General features: G+C 37.5%; 1 protein-coding gene across 1 annotated transcript; it reads right to left on the bottom strand.

Annotated features, from left to right (window-relative positions):
- Nucleotides 1–3,839: 3,839 nt before the first annotated feature.
- On the bottom strand, nucleotides 3,840–10,675 carry LOC104240632 (eukaryotic translation initiation factor 2 subunit gamma-like). Its single transcript, XM_009795495.2, has 9 exons — nucleotides 10,568–10,675; nucleotides 8,787–8,936; nucleotides 8,563–8,624; nucleotides 6,901–7,013; nucleotides 6,722–6,824; nucleotides 5,533–5,760; nucleotides 5,221–5,439; nucleotides 4,763–5,023; nucleotides 3,840–4,529 (listed from the first exon to the last, which is right to left on the bottom strand). Exons 2-9 carry the CDS (start codon nucleotides 8,890–8,892, stop codon nucleotides 4,227–4,229), a joined length of 1,395 nt encoding a protein of 464 aa, XP_009793797.1. The 5' UTR covers nucleotides 8,893–8,936; nucleotides 10,568–10,675; the 3' UTR covers nucleotides 3,840–4,226.
- Nucleotides 10,676–17,741: the final 7,066 nt, after the last annotated feature.

Below are 17,741 nucleotides of genomic sequence, written 5' to 3'. Positions count from 1 at the left end.
CACGAGGTCCGTTTAGGCCGGTTTGCCAGCCTTACTTCTATGTATAGATCTCTACCAAGGAGGGCGTAGGTAAACCATGAACCGCATGACAGAGCTACAAAGAGCGAGAGCCAATGGCATGTACTCCACATTCTTTGGCCTATAACTTGTCTCTACGTGTATGAATAGCAAAACTGTTAATTAAAATGAAAAAAAAAAACAAGATAAGAAGAAATGAATGAAGTGTTAAAAAACTTAATCTTACTATGACTGAGAGTGATGATCCATACATAACTATGGAGAACATCCGTAGAATCATCCCCATTCTATCTGACAGGATCTTTGAGAGAATTTCATTCACAAAATTACTTGAGAATTTTTCGAGACATGTTTATAATCTTTGAAAGCACAAGAATACACTAATTTTGCACAAGCTTTTTTTTTTTTCTTTTTACTTTTTTGTAAATTTAAGTTGTTGGAAACTGAAATTATTTTTCAATTACTCCCTCCGGTCCATAATAAGTGACCAATTTGCTTTGAGCACACCCATTAAGGAAATAGAGAATTACACCCCTTGTCACTTGGCCCAACAACCCATCAGAAAATGGTCCACGTTTGGAGCCCTTACCCAGTGTAGCCCAGGTTATACATAACCTGAAAATTACTTTTCATTAGTTTGCCCACCTTTTTTTTCTTCGTTCATCTTCTTCCCATGTCACACCTTTGCACCCCAAAATTTTTCTACCATTGTTCTTCTCCTTCAATATTTCTTCCAGATTCAAAGATGATAATCTCTTATGAAGTGCATTATTCTTTAATTTTGTCACTTATGGTTCAAAAATTCGATTTCAGAATGGGTTTTCTGATTTGTTAGTTGTTTGGAATGGGTGTTGGCCCAATTGATTGGAATTATCAACATGAGTTCAAAACTTAAATTTCAAGTGATTTGGAGTAGATTTATGCCGGATTTGAGTTAAATTTCAGAGGATGCCCAAGGAAGAAGAAGAACCAGTGAAGCTCCATTGATAGGATTCATTTGTATAATATTGTATAAATAGTATATAAAGTGTATAAACACCTCTTATACACTATTTTATACAAGGTTGATACATTATTTACATGTATTTAGTAAATTTCTCATATTTTCTTCTTCTCCTCCTCCTCCTCCTCCTCCTCCTCCTTCTTCTTCTTCTCATTCTTCTTCTACACCTATATACATACTGTATCACGAATATTTTTACTACTGTGATTATACATCTTTATATACTTTTATACAACTATATACATAATGTACCTCTTTGTATAAAAGTGTGTAACATTGTATAATAATGTATAATATTGTATAAATAGGTTTTTCGCGTTTGATTTTGCGTTTTGTAGTTATGATAGGTATGTATAAACTTAGAGAAAAAAGAGAATAAAAACTCACGGATATTTCACGCCTAAAGATACACAAATAAGAAAACAAAAAAAAACAGTTCGGAGAAATATTGGTTATGGGAGAAGGCATGAATGAGTGTTGACTGAGTGTCTCGATCAATGGTTACACTAAAAATAGGGAACTGATTTTTGTTTGCATATGATACTTTTTTATTAATTAAATTAAATATTTATGGGTGAAAATGAGGAGAGAGCTACAATACGGTAGGTAGGTGATGAAAAAAAAGATCAAGTTGTTATAGTTAAAGGAAATGGTAAAAGAAAAGGTCTTATTGATATTTGGCTACACATTTGCAAACTTGTAACTGAGCTAAAATAGTGCAAGGTCCACTTATGAAATGCATTATTGTGTAATTTTGTCTAAAAGAAAAGGTCTTATTGATATTTGGCTACACATTTGCAAACTTGTAATTGGGCTAAAATAGTGCAAGGTTCACTAATGAAATGCATTATTGTGTAATTTTGTCTTAAGGAAATAGTAAATTCTAAACAAAAATAGTTAGTGTGACTAAACTACCCTTCATTAAATGTTGCACCATAATTATAGTAGCACTTACTTCTCTTCTCAAATGTGAGGAGTAAATGACCTTTTAGTAATACACACATAAGGATAATTTTAGAAAAACAAATTCAATTTTTTCTTGATTATATAAATTGACACTTATTTCAGACCAAAATAAAAAAGCAAATTGGTCATTTAACAGCTTGGAGCAACTTAAACCAACTTCCAGCACCGAACGCCCCTCCGCTCCAAATCAGAGTCCAAATGATCCACGACCATAGTCTTAGTTCCGACATCAGTACAATTTAAAAGACATCCCGAAATCAATTTTTTTTTCCGATTTTATAGTGGTGGTCTAAAATATTCTGCAATCGTCCACTTGTATACCACCAGTCCACCACCGTCGACACTTTTAAGTTCAAAAAAATTATTAGCCATAACTTTAGGACATTTTATGATAAGGCTAATGATCGACCGTGTCATGGACAATTTGCGGTTACTCAATAACTTAGGTACTTTGTAGACGAAGAAGATAGTGTACTATAATCAAGGCAGAATACATAAGTTGTGTACACTTTTTACTTACACATTCAATCTTAATTCAGTTCATTTGAACAGTTCAATTACAGCTTAAATGTGTCATTTAGACACAATATGCTGACATGGCAGCACTACACTTTTCACTTACACTCCATCTTAATTCCGTTCATTTGAACACTTCAATTACAGCTTAAATGTGTCATTTAGACACAATATGCTGACATGGCAAGTGTTTCTCATATTCTTCAAGTGTGTGAAATCATTCAAAAAAACAATCTCCGCACACTTCTTATCGGAAAATGTATAGCTTATGCTGGAAAATTTTCCGGTCATCTTCTTAACCCAAATTGTTTTTAGATTTGTTCATGCTAATTACTACTGTATCCTCCTTTAGATCTGTGCACACCTCCACTACCACCTTTAAATCTGGCCACCATCATAAACTTTTCATTTTCCTTCTCAATTTTAAGATCTGATTGGCGCTGCAATTCTAGCCGAAAAAGTAGCAGCGCCGCTAGCTGCCAACCTCATCTTTTCTATTTATCTTCCACCATGTGAGCAACCACAGGATGGCACGAACAGGAACAGTGGCAAGAGCCCTCTCATTTCCACTCGTTCGACGAAACTTTATTTTTCCCGACGAAGTTTCGCTTTTTGCTCTAACAATTAAATTTTGTGACTTGAATATTAATCTTAACCAGATGCGGCAAGATTCGAGCAGATCTGGCAGGAAATAACAAGTTTTGGTGACCCTTATACGTCGGTGTCGTCTTCTCCTCGTTTTTTCTTTTTATTTTTGTCTACAGATTATAGATCTAAAAACATATGGTGAAACTCCACCATTATTTAATCAGCTCGGAATTTTGTTTTCCGACGACTTTGTGGTTTAGTGGAATTTTGGTGTTTCCGGCAACCTTCATACTTCTGTTCATTTGTTGTTATGACTAAGCCCCATTTTTTGTTCATTTACGTTGGATCTAAATTGGTTATTCATTGGTGTTTTCCCTTCGTTTGCTGCTCTTGTTTGTTTGTAAATGATTTTATTAGTAATGTATTCCTTCTGCTCTGTGTTCGTTTTCTGCTGCGTTTTGGGGGGGAAAATGGCCGAAAATTAATTTTTCCGGTGAGGGGTAGTTGGGAAGACGACGACGAGTGGGGTTAAGTTAAATCCACGTGTCCTCATCATATTCGTCACTTCGGTGTGTGAAATACACGCACCTTCTGTGTTTGGGTGTCTCTGAATTTTGTGTCCAAATGACACATTTAAGTTGTAATTGGAGTGTTCAGATGGAACAAAATAGAATGTCTAAGCGAAAAGTAAGGACAACTTTAAGGGGCGTCGATGTATTCTGCCCATAATCAATGGCACGAACCAAAATTGCCTAAGCAAGTCTCTGCATTTGGTGGCAGACATGCTAAAAAACTTTAGTCCATAAACTTGAACGGACAATACAAGTTGGTTCAAAATCTGCCGCAAGCTCAATATCTCCAATAGAACTCATTTTACTATCAACCCGACCTAATGAATTACAAGGTACAACCACTCGAACAAGGCATGGAAAAAGAGGGGGAAAGAAACATGTCTTCAGTAGGAAATGTAAAATATCGCAGATTATAAAGTATCGAAAATTCCAAATAATGTTTTCTCCTCCACCTAGCAAAGATTGTTCCCAGCAACTGCTTGCCTTCCCACATCTAATACCGTCTTATGTTGTTTCACTACTTTATCTGTCCTTTTAGTAATTGATTGTGTAATCCGACTCACTTAGACGGGGCACGGTGGAACGTCAAGAGTAATACCAGCTTGGATTTGGCCCCAACCAATAAGACGCCAGTGCTTTTCAATTCTCCGGCTAAGAGCAATTTTTTCACCTTTGCTTGTACACACTGGGGACGTCAACTGCAGTTTCGCGAACACATTTTTAACAGCAACCACTCGAGCCCCAGTTGACATAGAACCTATATTTAACATAAGGATTTCTCCCTTTGCCAACTTGGAAACTTTACCCTGTCTTTCCGAGTCCTTTGTCCTCACACCCAAAAGACGGCGGAGCAAAAAGAAATTCACCTGCAATTCAAAGGAGTAACACCAGATTCAATTAAGGATATGCAAGTGTGTGGGCCTTAAACAATTAATTGGAGCTAACAAGCAAGCCTAATAAACTATAGTTAATTCAAAAACAATAAATTAGAAAAAGGATATGATAATTCTTTAGAACAAATAACCGTTACAAACTTGTATACAAAGGTAATTTTTAGTTGTTCCATAGGCTTCTGAAGTGTTTGGAACAAGCAATTTACCTCTAGTTCGACAAAAACTTCAGGAAGTGACCCAACCTCCCCAAGAACCTGACCCACCAATCGATCAGCACGTGTCAGCGTAGGATCCATGGTTGTTCCAACTCCAATTAGGCCTCCAGGTACAGCAAATTGTAGTTCATTTAGCTCAGCAAACAATGACACGATTCTTGAATATATGGGGGTACATTTAATGTTGCCACTCTCATCCTTGACAACAATACCTGGACGAACCTCGATCAATTGATTTACCTTCAACACACCCTGCACAAAGAATTCAACTACTGACTCAAATATGTAAACCCTGCAATGAGATTTTCTTCGTGTCCAGGTCAAAACAAGCACCAAACTACAGTAAAATGATGAAAACAAGAGTCTGTTGGGTCGAACACAAAGTTCTTATGGCAAAAAGATACTGCAAGCTGTAGCAAATAGCTAGTTTAGGGAAACAAGAAAGATACCTTTAAAATACTGCCACCAGCAACGCCACCTCTGATGTCATCAACTTCAAAACCAGGTTTATTAACATCAAACGACCGAATAACGATCATATTTGGTGGTGAAGTGAAATCCCTCACAGGAATGGGAATCTTTTTCACAATATATTCAGCGACAACATCAATGTTATACTTCAGCTGAGCGGAGATTGGTACAACTGGAGCACCATCTGCTACAGTTCCCTGAAAATAGTGTTGAAGTACAGTATCATGATATAGCTTCACATATCAAGCATAGAGACGGCGCGAGGCTAACCAATAGCATATACCACTAACCTGAATAAATTTCTGAATAGCTTCATGCTGATTGATGGCAACATTTTCCTGAACAAGATCAACTTTATTTTGAAGAATTATTATATGTTGGAGGCGCATAATTTCAACAGCAGCCAAATGTTCAGAAGTCTGAGGTTGGGGACAGCTCTCATTGGCTGCAATTAGAAGTAATGCTCCATCCATAATGGCAGCTCCATTAAGCATGGTAGCCATGAGAATATCATGACCCTGCATCAAAAAACATAGTATAAATGCATACTCGCTAAAAATAATATATGGCTTATAGACAATTAAATTTAATCATACGATGAACTAAAGAACTGACATGATACCAAATGTAGGGGAAATTTTTACACCTTTACAATTTCAATCAAGTCTTTTGTTGTACTAAAAATGTCCACTCAGAAATGAACAGTGAAGACACAGCAGAAGTGGATGAAAATACACAACTACTAAAGGAAGATAATTATATATCAAGAAGTTGCAAGATACAGCATGAGATGGCAGGGAGATGCTTAGACATCTTCACTATGATTACTTTAATGCAGCAATGGTAATGTGCAACAAAAATATGGATTCCCTTCTATGAAAATTTTGCCTTTTATTTAATGATATGGAAGCAAGTCATTGGCCTAAATCCTTATGCTTAAAGAGGATAGTATCTAAACATGGGCAAGTGAGGATAAACTCAACTTTATGTTGACAAATCGCATAGGCTCAGTACTCAAAGCCCAAAGCCATCAAATATATGCAGGGATTTTCAGTCAAAGCGACAATACAATAAGCACCTTCGAAACTTGAAGGGCTCAAGGTGCTAAGATGGGCTTCACCAATGATTCTTTAAATAAAATCAGCCAAATAAAAACTTGCTCCCTAAATAGGAAGAATCTCGGAATTCTTAGACTTCTTCAAAATGCAAGTCAGATCAAGTAGGAACTTGAGCTCTCACTGCATGAACAATCAAGCATTGGCAGCACAGCTGAAGCTCCCTACAAACAAAGCACTAATGATCCACCGAAAGACTTTTTTGACACTTCCATTTTGGTTTTATTCCAGAATCACGATAGCTAAGATATTCTATGGTATATTCATCTCAAAATGCAATTATACAACAAATGTTTATCACCTTGTAGATTAACTTAAGAATACGAGCAAGATTGAACAGTAGATTGGCAAGTTAGATACTTACAGGACAATCAACAAAAGACACATGTCTCAGCAATTTCATCCTGCAGGTCTCAAAACCAGGGACATCACACATGGGACTGTCTTCTTTTCCACTTCCATATGCCCTGAAAAGATTTCTGTCAACTCACAACAAACCAGATGAAGCAAAAGAACAATTTTCCCAAAAATTCAAGAGCTTACTTGTAGCACATGGGTCTAGGACAGCGCTCATCTTCACATTTGTATATCTTCGCATTAGCATACCCAAGCTTAATTGTAATATTACGCTCTAGCTCATTCTTAAAACGAACAGTCTGCAGAATTTAGGGGAATAATTAATTGTTATTTTCAAGTAAAATAGAGTATGACACTGCGCAAAGGCCTTTTTTTAATGAGAAGGTATGAATTTTATTAATGAGTACAAAGAAAGTACAAAGAGAGTGCAAAAGAGAAGATTTCTTCCTTCTAGATATTGAAGGAACGCAATAGATCTAACAGTGAAACTATATGATATAATCATTTTCCTATAACACATACGAAGACTCTTCAAACATCTAGTTTTATATAAGAGATGTGCTCAATTTTCCAGAAAATCATCAATCATTTCTCTCTAGCCGGATGTTCAAGAAAATGCAGCTAGGTACCGCATCCCAGTAGAGAATACTTCCCATATCTGATGACTGATTATACCAAAATAAACTTCTACACATAAGAAGCATCTACTGTAAAATAATAAGCTCCTGAATAAGGCAAGCACCATGAGTTGCATTCTCAAGTAAAACAGACAACTCTTGGAGGAGCAATACCCATCCTGATTATCATATATGGCCAGTTTTCATGATTTCCTCCCATATTCAGCAACAAATTAATAACATGCCTTGACAGAAAATTCTTTGCCTTTCCATAGCAAAGAACCAACCACCCAAATGCAACATGTTCTTAGCGTTTTCAAATATGTGTAAAACATTATTCTATTTATAAAAACTGTTGTTACTACCCTTTAAGCATACATATGGTACTACAAAGAATGCAAGCTGTAAGAGGAAGATTAGATAGAACTAAGGACTTGAAGATCACCATTTCAAACCAATCACTAGGATGAACAAGCCACAAAAACAAGAACATCATCAAGGATCTCAAAAGTTGATTCATCTAGCCTAAGTTCCCATTACTAAAAGAGGATCCATCTCATGCAGCAATTTAAGCTATATGGTATGCTTTACCATGCTAAATCAAGAAACAACACTACGAATACATATGGTACTACTAAGAATGCAAGCAGTAAGAGGAAGATTAGATAGAACTAAGGACTTGAAGATCACCATTTCAAACAAATCACTAGGATGAACAAGCCACAAAAACAAGAACATCATCAAGGATCTCAAAAGTTGATTCATCTAGCCTAAGTTCCCATTACTAAAAGAGGATCCATCTCATGCAGCAATTTAAGCTATATGGTATACTTTACCATGCTAAATGAAGAAACAACACATTGAGTTTATTTCTTCACAATGACAGAAACAAAGATAAAAGGGAAACAGAAGAAAATGAGAAACCCTACTAACGAATTGTTTTTACCAGAATTTGATGAACTACATAAATGTAGAAAAAGAAACATTATTAACTTGGCAATATTCAACATCAACCAGTTATACTCGTAATAGGTTATCTACAATTAAGAGATGCTATCATGTTTTATTAAATCGACATATGATTTGTATTCAACTAAGAAGCAGATGAAAAGGGACGAGCTCACAAGTCACATCCAACAGGAGTCTTATGAACTAAAGGGAAAAACTGTCTACACTTAAGTTGGTCTACACTTAAATTGAACGCCAATAAAACTCTGAAATAAAGATATACCTGCACACCAGATATAGCTTTTACAACTGTTGACTTTCCATGAGCCACATGGCCAATGGTACCTAGAAAAAGGAATAAAATTTCAACACCAACTCCAATAACGTATAAAAGTGTGTCCAGAAAAAGATAGTTAAAAAAAGACAAAAACCAGAATACCACTGCACTCCAATATACAGAATAAGGGAATGCAAAATAGATAATATCTTCAACAATCATTAGTTTACCTATGTTTATTGTAGCCTGACGAGAAATGACTTCAGGTGAAAGTGGATGCAGCTGTGCTACATCCAACTTGCTTAGGTCCTGCTCCATCAGTCCTTTTCTAGACATTTTGGATGCTCTTTGATAAATTCAGAGATCAGTAATTTTTGAGTCTGGAATTTGGATCAGAGAAAAAGAAAGTCATCCACATAATTGCAGGTGACTTAAGAGAGAAAATCAAGCAGTCTACTAACAAACTCAAGGCATAGAATCACATGTAAGCGACCTTGATCAAGAATAATACTTTTGTTAGACCAAGAAGAATATCATTCCTATATTCCTCAAAGCTCTTACAGAAAGTTTTGTTTCTCCCTTATATGTAGAAAGGGTAGCACCCAAGGGTGTGGCTTGGTGGTCAATGAAGTGGATTGGTAACCATGAGGTCTCAGGTTCAAACCCTAGCGAGACAAAAATATTAGGCAGGCTTCTTCCCATTTGTCCAAGCCTTGATAGATATAGTTATCCGGTACTTGTGTTGGTGAGAGTAGCAGGTACCTGGTAGAATTAGTCGATGTGTACACAAGCTGACCCGGACACCATAGTTATAAAAATAGTAGAACCTTATCAATAAAAGAGTAATCTCCAAACAACACACTCCAATTGGAGAGCAATCAATCAATAGTTTCTAACACCTCAAAGCAGTAATAGAAGGAGCTCTAAGAGTCAACAGAGCTTAGTTACAAGTTTTGGCAAACATGCCCAATTGATAGGTGATGGCATGGCAGTGGGACATAGAGACATGCTAGAATTGCGAAGTGCAACATATACTAAGGAAGGTTTTTTTTCTTTCTTTCAAACTAAATTAGAGAACAAAGAAACCACTCAAAAACAGAAGTTAGAAAAGAGCCCCCCCTCTTGTTTTTTCTCTCCTTTCTTTTTGTGCTTCCATTGGGAATAGAAGCAAGCGTACCAAATCACGGAACTCTTTCTATTACCCAATGCAAAATTGCAAACAAAAGAAAAAACCATTCGCATTTCTAAACACAAAATTGCATTCCCGTTAGAGAAATTGTTTTATTTTTATTTTTATTTTTTTGACAGAGAAATCCGTTAGGGGGCCAACCCTTAGGACCAACCACAGCCTTCAAAACTGGCGATAATGGGCCCGCCCCTCTATTCTTCTTCAGTTAAGTAGCAGGCTTAGTTCGCATTGGCCCCGACTCGAACCTACGATCTAAATCACAAGTTCTTCAACCTTTGGCACTTGAACTAAGCCTGGGGGCACATTGTCGTTAACAGATCAAAGCAATCATTACCGCTGATGATTCATCTATTAGACCTCATTTCCTTCCTAATTCACATCCATTTACAAGAAAAAGTGGAACTCCTTTTGCTTTCCAATTAGCATAGCAAGCCAAAGACAAAGCAACTCACAAACAAATCAATTAAAGTAAATGCTTCAAACTTTGAATATACAAACTTAGCATATCCCAATAAGCGAGATAGCTTAAGCTTTAGATTATTACCAATGCAAACACTCCTAAAACCCTAATCTCAAAAATCTCACTTTACTATACTTTATATTCCCACAGACTAATCATTTTCGACGAATTATAACGAATAAGAACTAGAAAAATAATATTAACATTACATATATGCATCTCAGATATTTGCACTTGTAAATGAATATAAAAATATTACAGCGGTAAAAAATAAAATAAAACAAAATTGAATTTCTTGCAAATGAAATCGAAGAAAGAAAAGACCAGCTCCGCCGTATCCAGCGGACGGACGATGGACTCACCGGAGTGGAGTGATACGGTGTACGGTAGCCGTCGGAGTGCTTATGTGCTTGAGAGAAAGGGAGAGAGAGCTAACGCGAGAAGTGCGATTTTAGCTGATGATATTTACGTTTGAGACCACCAACTTCTTACTCATTAAATTACAGGAAGACCCCTTACTTTCTAGTTTTCGTAGTTTTACACTTTTACTACTTTTGATTATCATAGTTATGCAGAGATCGTAATATAGCAATTATTTTTATCAAGTGTTTAGTTCATTATATTAAAAATTAAATGTATAGTGTAATAACTTAAACTTATATTTAATTTAAATTTGTACAAGTGTTTGGAAAAGAATTTGAGGAGATCACAAGGATAGTTTTGACATTTTAAATACTATATCCATGTACAACTTAACCATGATATTGTTATACCATATGATATTGGTATAAAATGGTACATCAATTGGTGTAGTAGATTACACCAAGATTAGCTATACATAATTTAAAAGACAAATCAAACGTTGAATAAATTAAAATCAAATCTTATACCATGATTATGTCAATAGTCCATCCAACCAAACGAGCAGTGAATGACAAAACAATCTATGTATATCGACTTACTTTACTTATCGAGTTACACGCCTTAACAAATATTTGATCGAATTAATTTGAAATTTTTATATAAATATCCAGCTGGATTTATCATTTATTTTTTCTAGCCGGTATATATAGATTTTTTAGTTCAAGTGATTGAGCGAACAGCTATTTAAGTGATTATGCGAAGGAGCGGACCTACATGATATCAAATGGCTTTATATTAACCCACTTCATCAGAAAATTATATTATACATATAGGTATATTCGATTTGCATTTGAAAAAATATTACATAATTATTTAAAAGTTAACCCTACTTAGAACAAAGAGGAATTTTCAGAAATCACTATAGTTAAGTGGCTATTAACGTGCTATAGCTACAATCTCCATATTTACTGGGTATAGCTAAAAATTTCGTTGCTACTATGTTGTATTCCATGTATTCGTGCGACTGTATTTATAAATACATTGAGGTAATCTACCTAAATATAGGGATTGCAGCTGTTTAGTTATGTATTCCATGTATTCATGCGACTGTATTTATTAATCCATTGAGGTAATCCGCCTAAAAAATAGGGATTATATCTATTTAATTATGTATTTTATGTATTCATGTGACTGTAATTATAAATATAGTGAGGTAATCCGCTTAAAAAATAGGGATTGCAACTGTTTAATAACGGAAAGCACAATAAATGAGAGTTTATCTATTTGATTGTATATACTGTATTTAATTCGGATATATGCATTCTTATATATTTTACATTGTATTCAATTTTACTATATTAAATTTAGTTGCATTCAAACAACAAAAAATCAAGAAATAAGGTGTATACTTCAATTCGACTGTATACATTATATTCAATTCACCTGTATTCATTCTTAACTATTTTACATTATATTCAATTCACCGTATTCAATTCGACTGTATTCAAACAATAAAAATCATAAAAACAATGATCGGTTGTATTCAATTCACTAAATTCATTTGTAGTTGCTTTTACACTGTATTTAATTCAGTTGTATTCAAATAAAAAAATCAAAAAATACAGGGATCTGCCACAAAAATAACCTTCGGAATACATAAATACGGGAAAAAAAATATATATTTATATAGAATATAATATATTTGAGTGTATTTATAGGAAATACAATGTATTTGTATCATTGAATATGACTCAATAGCAAAGAAGAGTATTTGTATCAAGTAAAAGTCAGAGGCGCGAAGGAGATGGTAGACTCCGGATGGTAGAAGCGAAGAGGGAGTAGGAGAACAGATTTGGCCATGGCTACAGATTGAGCTTTTAAAAATCTGGAACAGAGTCTCCGGAGAAGAAAAAAATATGAAGCAAAGTCGCCAGAAATTTGAACAGATTTGGCCATGGCGGTAAGTCGCCGGAGAAGACGGCGGCTTGCCGAAGAGAGAGGCAAAAAGGGAGAGAGAATTGAGGGAGAAGAGAGAGGGTTGAGGGATCAATTGTATATGTTTGTATTTTGCTATAGAATATAAAAAGTGACTATTAGTAATAAAAATTTTAAAGTGTTTTGGTTTATAATAAATATGATGTATTATTTTGCTATAGCATGTGAAATTTCCTAGAACAAATGCAATGTCCACCCTACGGGCAATGTTGGTTCAACTCATTAAAAGGAGACCAGGTTCGAATAAATTTGACATATCATTTGACTTTTTTCCTATATCTATCTATATCTATATTATTATAAAAGCATGAATAAACCTAAAATAATTTTCACTAAAAGTCATAAGAAAAGAATACAACTGGAAACAATACATATTAAAATAAAGATGTCACGACTCCAGTTCGCCCTCCGTGAACTGTCGTGACGGCACCTAGTCTCTACGACTAGGTAAGCCTAACTATTTGCGAAAAAAGGAAATGAAAGATAAAACCAACTAAAAACTGCAGAATAAACATAAATAGAACGTTTAAGATGTCGCTCGGCATATACAATAAAAACTCTCAAACAAAAATAACTCCCAAAACCCGGAATCTCATGAAATCACAAGCTAAGGATATTACATAGTGTTCTAACTCCAAAATATCTAAATCAAAGTGAATACAGAAGGGCTATAACTACTAGAGAGAATGGAAAGGGACTCCTCGGTCTGCGGATGCGGCAGATATACCTCAAAGTCTCTGGAGAATCGCCTCGCCTCAAGGATAATAGGGTTGAGCCGAAGGACCTGGATCTGCACATAAAAAACATGCGCAGAAAGGGCATGAGTACACCACAACAGTACTTAGTAAGTGTCAAGCCTAACCTCGGTCGGGTAGTGACGAGGAAAGTCAGGGCCCTACTGAGGTTAGATGAAAAATAGGGTAAAACAGTGTAGAATATGACAATATAATTAAGTACTAACAGTATGAAGTAACACAGGGTAATAAGAATAATAACAACTACAACAGAGGGAGAAAAACACAGAGGGAATATAACTCCACACAGCAATAGCAACCGGGGATCTCCCAGGATACCGTCCTGCAATCCCCAAATGCAAATATCCAGTGGATCTCCTGGGTGTCGTCCCGTAGTCCAACTCATAGTGCCCGGGGATCTACCGGAATCCCGATCCGTAGTCCCAAATGTAAATATTCAGTACTAGGGGAATCTACCGGGTGCGGTCCCGTAGTTCCAATGTAAATGTGCAGGGGGATTTACCGGAATACAAATTTGTAGTCCCAAAGTAAACATGCATGGGGATCTCCCGGGATACTGTCCCGTAGTCCCAAAGTAAACACACAGCAGCAACACGAAGAATATTCAATTCAATCCAAATTTCATATAAAGGTAAAACAGGTATTTCTAACCTAGCATGCTGCACAGAATTCAATTAAGGTAGTTTGAGCAAGTAAGACAATCAAGTTAATTAGACATGTTTCCCTAAGCTAATAGTAGACTTAAATTACAAGTAGTATAAACAGGGAAAGAAATACAGTTATAGTTACTTAATGCAAACAGGATTTTCAACAATTAGCATAAGTACGCACTCGTCACCTCACGTACAAGGCATTTCAAATATCAACAATACCAAATCCTAAGGGGAGTTTTCCCCACACAAGGTTAGGCAAGCCACTTACCTCGAACCAGCTCAATCAACTCGAAACCACGTTCTTGCCAGGAGTATCCGACTCCAAATGGCCCAAATTTATTTAAAGTAATTGCATAATGTAAATATAACTCCAAGTCACTAATTCAACTAATTAATTCTAAGCTAATACGCAAAATTAGGAAAAATGACAAAAATGCCCCCGGGCGCATGTCTCGGAATCGGGTAAAATTTACAAATTTGGAATCCTCACACTCTCACGAGTTCAGTCATACCAAAAGTACCAAAATCGGACCTCAAATGGTCCCTCAAATCACCACTCAAAGCTCTCTAATTAACCAAGCCCTAACCTTCAATTTACCACTGATTTTCCTTCAAATTTCATGCTTACAATGATAAAAATCACCATAATAACGAGCTTAAGGACCAAAGACCTTACCTCAATGAATTCCTCTAAAAATCTCCCTTGAAAATTTCCTCCAAAGCTTCACCCCGAATGAAAAATTGAGAGAAATGGTCAAAAATCGCGAAGGGTGGAATTTATAGTTTCTGCCCCGGCAAAACCGCACCTGCAGTTAAATAATTGCACTTGCGAACCCGCTCCTTTTGTCCGAGGTGTGCACCTGCGAACTTTACTTAAAACACCAGGGTCGTACCTGCGCAAGAAATCCCGCATCTGCTCAATCGCAGATGCAACCAGGACCTCGCTTCTGTAATCCCAACCTGCCCCTCTCTTGGCCGCATCTGTGGCTTCCTATCCGCTCCTGCGTGCCCGCACCTGCAGTCCCCTAGCCGTAGGTGTGGTTATGACAGCAACAAAACTATTTCAGCTGCTAAACTCAACTCAAAATCACCCGTTAACCACCCGAAATCACCCCGTGGCCCTCGGGACCACAACCAAAGGCACGAGCAAATCATATACCACCTTCCAAACTTATACCAATCCTTAAAACACCAAAAACAACATCTAAACATTGAATTAACCATGGATTCAAGCCTAAAAACTTTAAAGTCTTCCGAATTCCGCTTTCGATCAAAAAGTCTATCAAAACTCGTCCGAATGACCTGAAATTTTTGCACACACGCCACATTCAACACTATGGAGCTACTCCAACTCTCGGAATTCCATTTCGACCCCTAGATCAAAATCTCACTATCGAACCAGAAACTTTAAAAAATTTAACTTTCGGCATTTCAAGCCTAAATAAGCTACGGAGCTCTAAAACACAATCTGAACACGCCCCTAAGCTCAAAATCATCCAACGGAGCTAACAAAACCGACAGAATTCCATTCCGAGGCCGTCTTTACACTGCTCCGACTATGGTCCAAATTCAAAATCTTAAACTCTCATTTAAGGACTAAGTGTCCCAAACACTCCAAAATCCAAAGCGAACCTTCCCGGCAACTTACAATAGCAGAAACAAACACAGGGAATGCAGTTAATAGAGGATCAGGGCGTTAAATTCTTAAAACAACCGGCCAGGTCGTTACATCCTCCCCCTCTTAATTCGTTCGTCCTCGAACGAGCATAAATACATACCTGAAGTAGTGAAAAAATGAGGGTAACAGTTGCGCATATCCTGCTCGATCTCCCAAGTCGCCTCCTCGACCGGCTGACCCCGTCATTGAACCTTCACGGATGCAATGTTCTTTGACCTCAGCTTCCGAACCTGCTTGTCCAATTTTGCCACTGGCTCCTCAATATAAGATAGATCCTTGTCCAACTGGACTGAACTGAAATCCAACACGTGTGACGGATCGCCGTGATACTTCCGAAGCATCAAAACATGAAATACCAGCTGAACTCCTTCCAAGCTAGGAGGTAAGGCAAGCTCATAAGCAACCTCCCCAACACGCCTCAATATCTCAAAGGGATCAATGAACCTCAGACTCAACTTCCCTTTCTTCCCAAACCTCATAATGCCCTTCATAGGTGAAACACGAAGCAGAACCCGCTCTCCAACCATATAGGAAACATTACGAACCTTCCGGTCCGTGTAACTCTTCTGTCTGGACTGGGCTGTACGGAGTCTATCCCGAATCACCTTAACCTTCTCCAAAGCATCCTGAACTAAGTCTGTGCCCAATAATCTAGCCTCACCAGGCTCAAACCAACCCATCGGGGATCTACACCGCCTACCATACAAAGCCTAATACGGTGCCATCTGAATGCTGGACTGATAACTATTGTTGTAAGCAAACTCCGCCAGTGGCAAGAACTGATCCCAAGACCCTCCAAACTCCATCACACACACACACGAAGCATATCCTTAAGAATCTGAATAGTGCGCTCGGACTGTCCGTCCATCTGGGGGTAAAATGTTGTGCTTAACTCCACCCGAGTACCTAACTCATGATGTACGGCCCTCCAGAATTGTGATATGAAATGAGTACCTCTGTCTGAAATGATGGAAACTGGAATACCATGCAGTCGGACAATCTCCCGGATATAAATCTCCGCCAACCGCTCCAAAGAATAAGTAGTACACATAGGAATGAAGTGCGCACACTTGGTCAGTCGATCCACAATCACCCAAATGGCATCGAACTTCTTCAAAGTCCGTGGGAATCCAACTACGAAGTCCATGGTGTTCCTCTCCCACTTCCACTCCGGAAGCTCTATCTGCTGAAGCAACCCACCCGATCTCTGGTGCTCATACTTTACCTGTTGACAATTGAGGCATCGAGCTACAAACCCAACTATATCCTTCTTCATCCGCCTCCACCAATAGTGCTATCTTAACTCCTGGTACATCTTCGCGGCACTTGGATGAATGGAATACCGCGAACTATGGGCCTTCTCTAGAATCAACTCCCAAAGCCCATCAACATTTGGTACACATACTCGACCCTGCATTCTCAATACCCCGTCATCACCAATATTCACATCTCTGGCATCACCATGCAGAACCTTGTCCTTAAGGACAAGCAAATGAGGTTCATCATGCTGACGCTCCCTGATACAATCAAATAAGGAAGACCGAGAGACCACACAAGCTAGGACCCTACTGGGCTCCGAAAGATCCAATCTCACAAACTGGCTGGCTAAGGCCTGAACATCCATCGCCATAGGCCTCTCCGCTGCTGGTAGATAAGCCAAACTCCCCAAACTCTTCGCCCGTCGACTCAAAGAATCGGCCACCACATTGGCCTTGCCCGGGTGATACAAGATAGTGATATCATAGTCCTTCAGCAACTCTAATCACCTCCTCTGGCGCAAATTAAGATCCTTTTTCTTGAATAGGTGCTGCAAACTCTGATGATCAGTTTAAATTTCACAAGGAACACCATACAAATAATGATGCCAGATCTTCAATGCGTGAATAATGGCAGCTAACTAGAGATCATAGACAGGATAATTCTTCTCATGTACCTTCAACTATCTAAACGCGTAGGCAATCACCCTACCGTCCTGCATCAATACCGCTCCAAGGTCAATCCTCGAGGCATCACAATAGACAATATAAGACCTCGAACCTATAGGCAATATCAAAACTGAGATTGTAGTCAAAGCTGTCTTGAGCTTCTGGAA

Source organism: Nicotiana sylvestris, chromosome 1 (genome assembly GCF_000393655.2).
Source record: "Nicotiana sylvestris chromosome 1, ASM39365v2, whole genome shotgun sequence".
NCBI lineage: Eukaryota > Viridiplantae > Streptophyta > Magnoliopsida > Solanales > Solanaceae > Nicotiana > Nicotiana sylvestris.
This window is presented reverse-complemented; position numbering and strand designations above follow the sequence as displayed.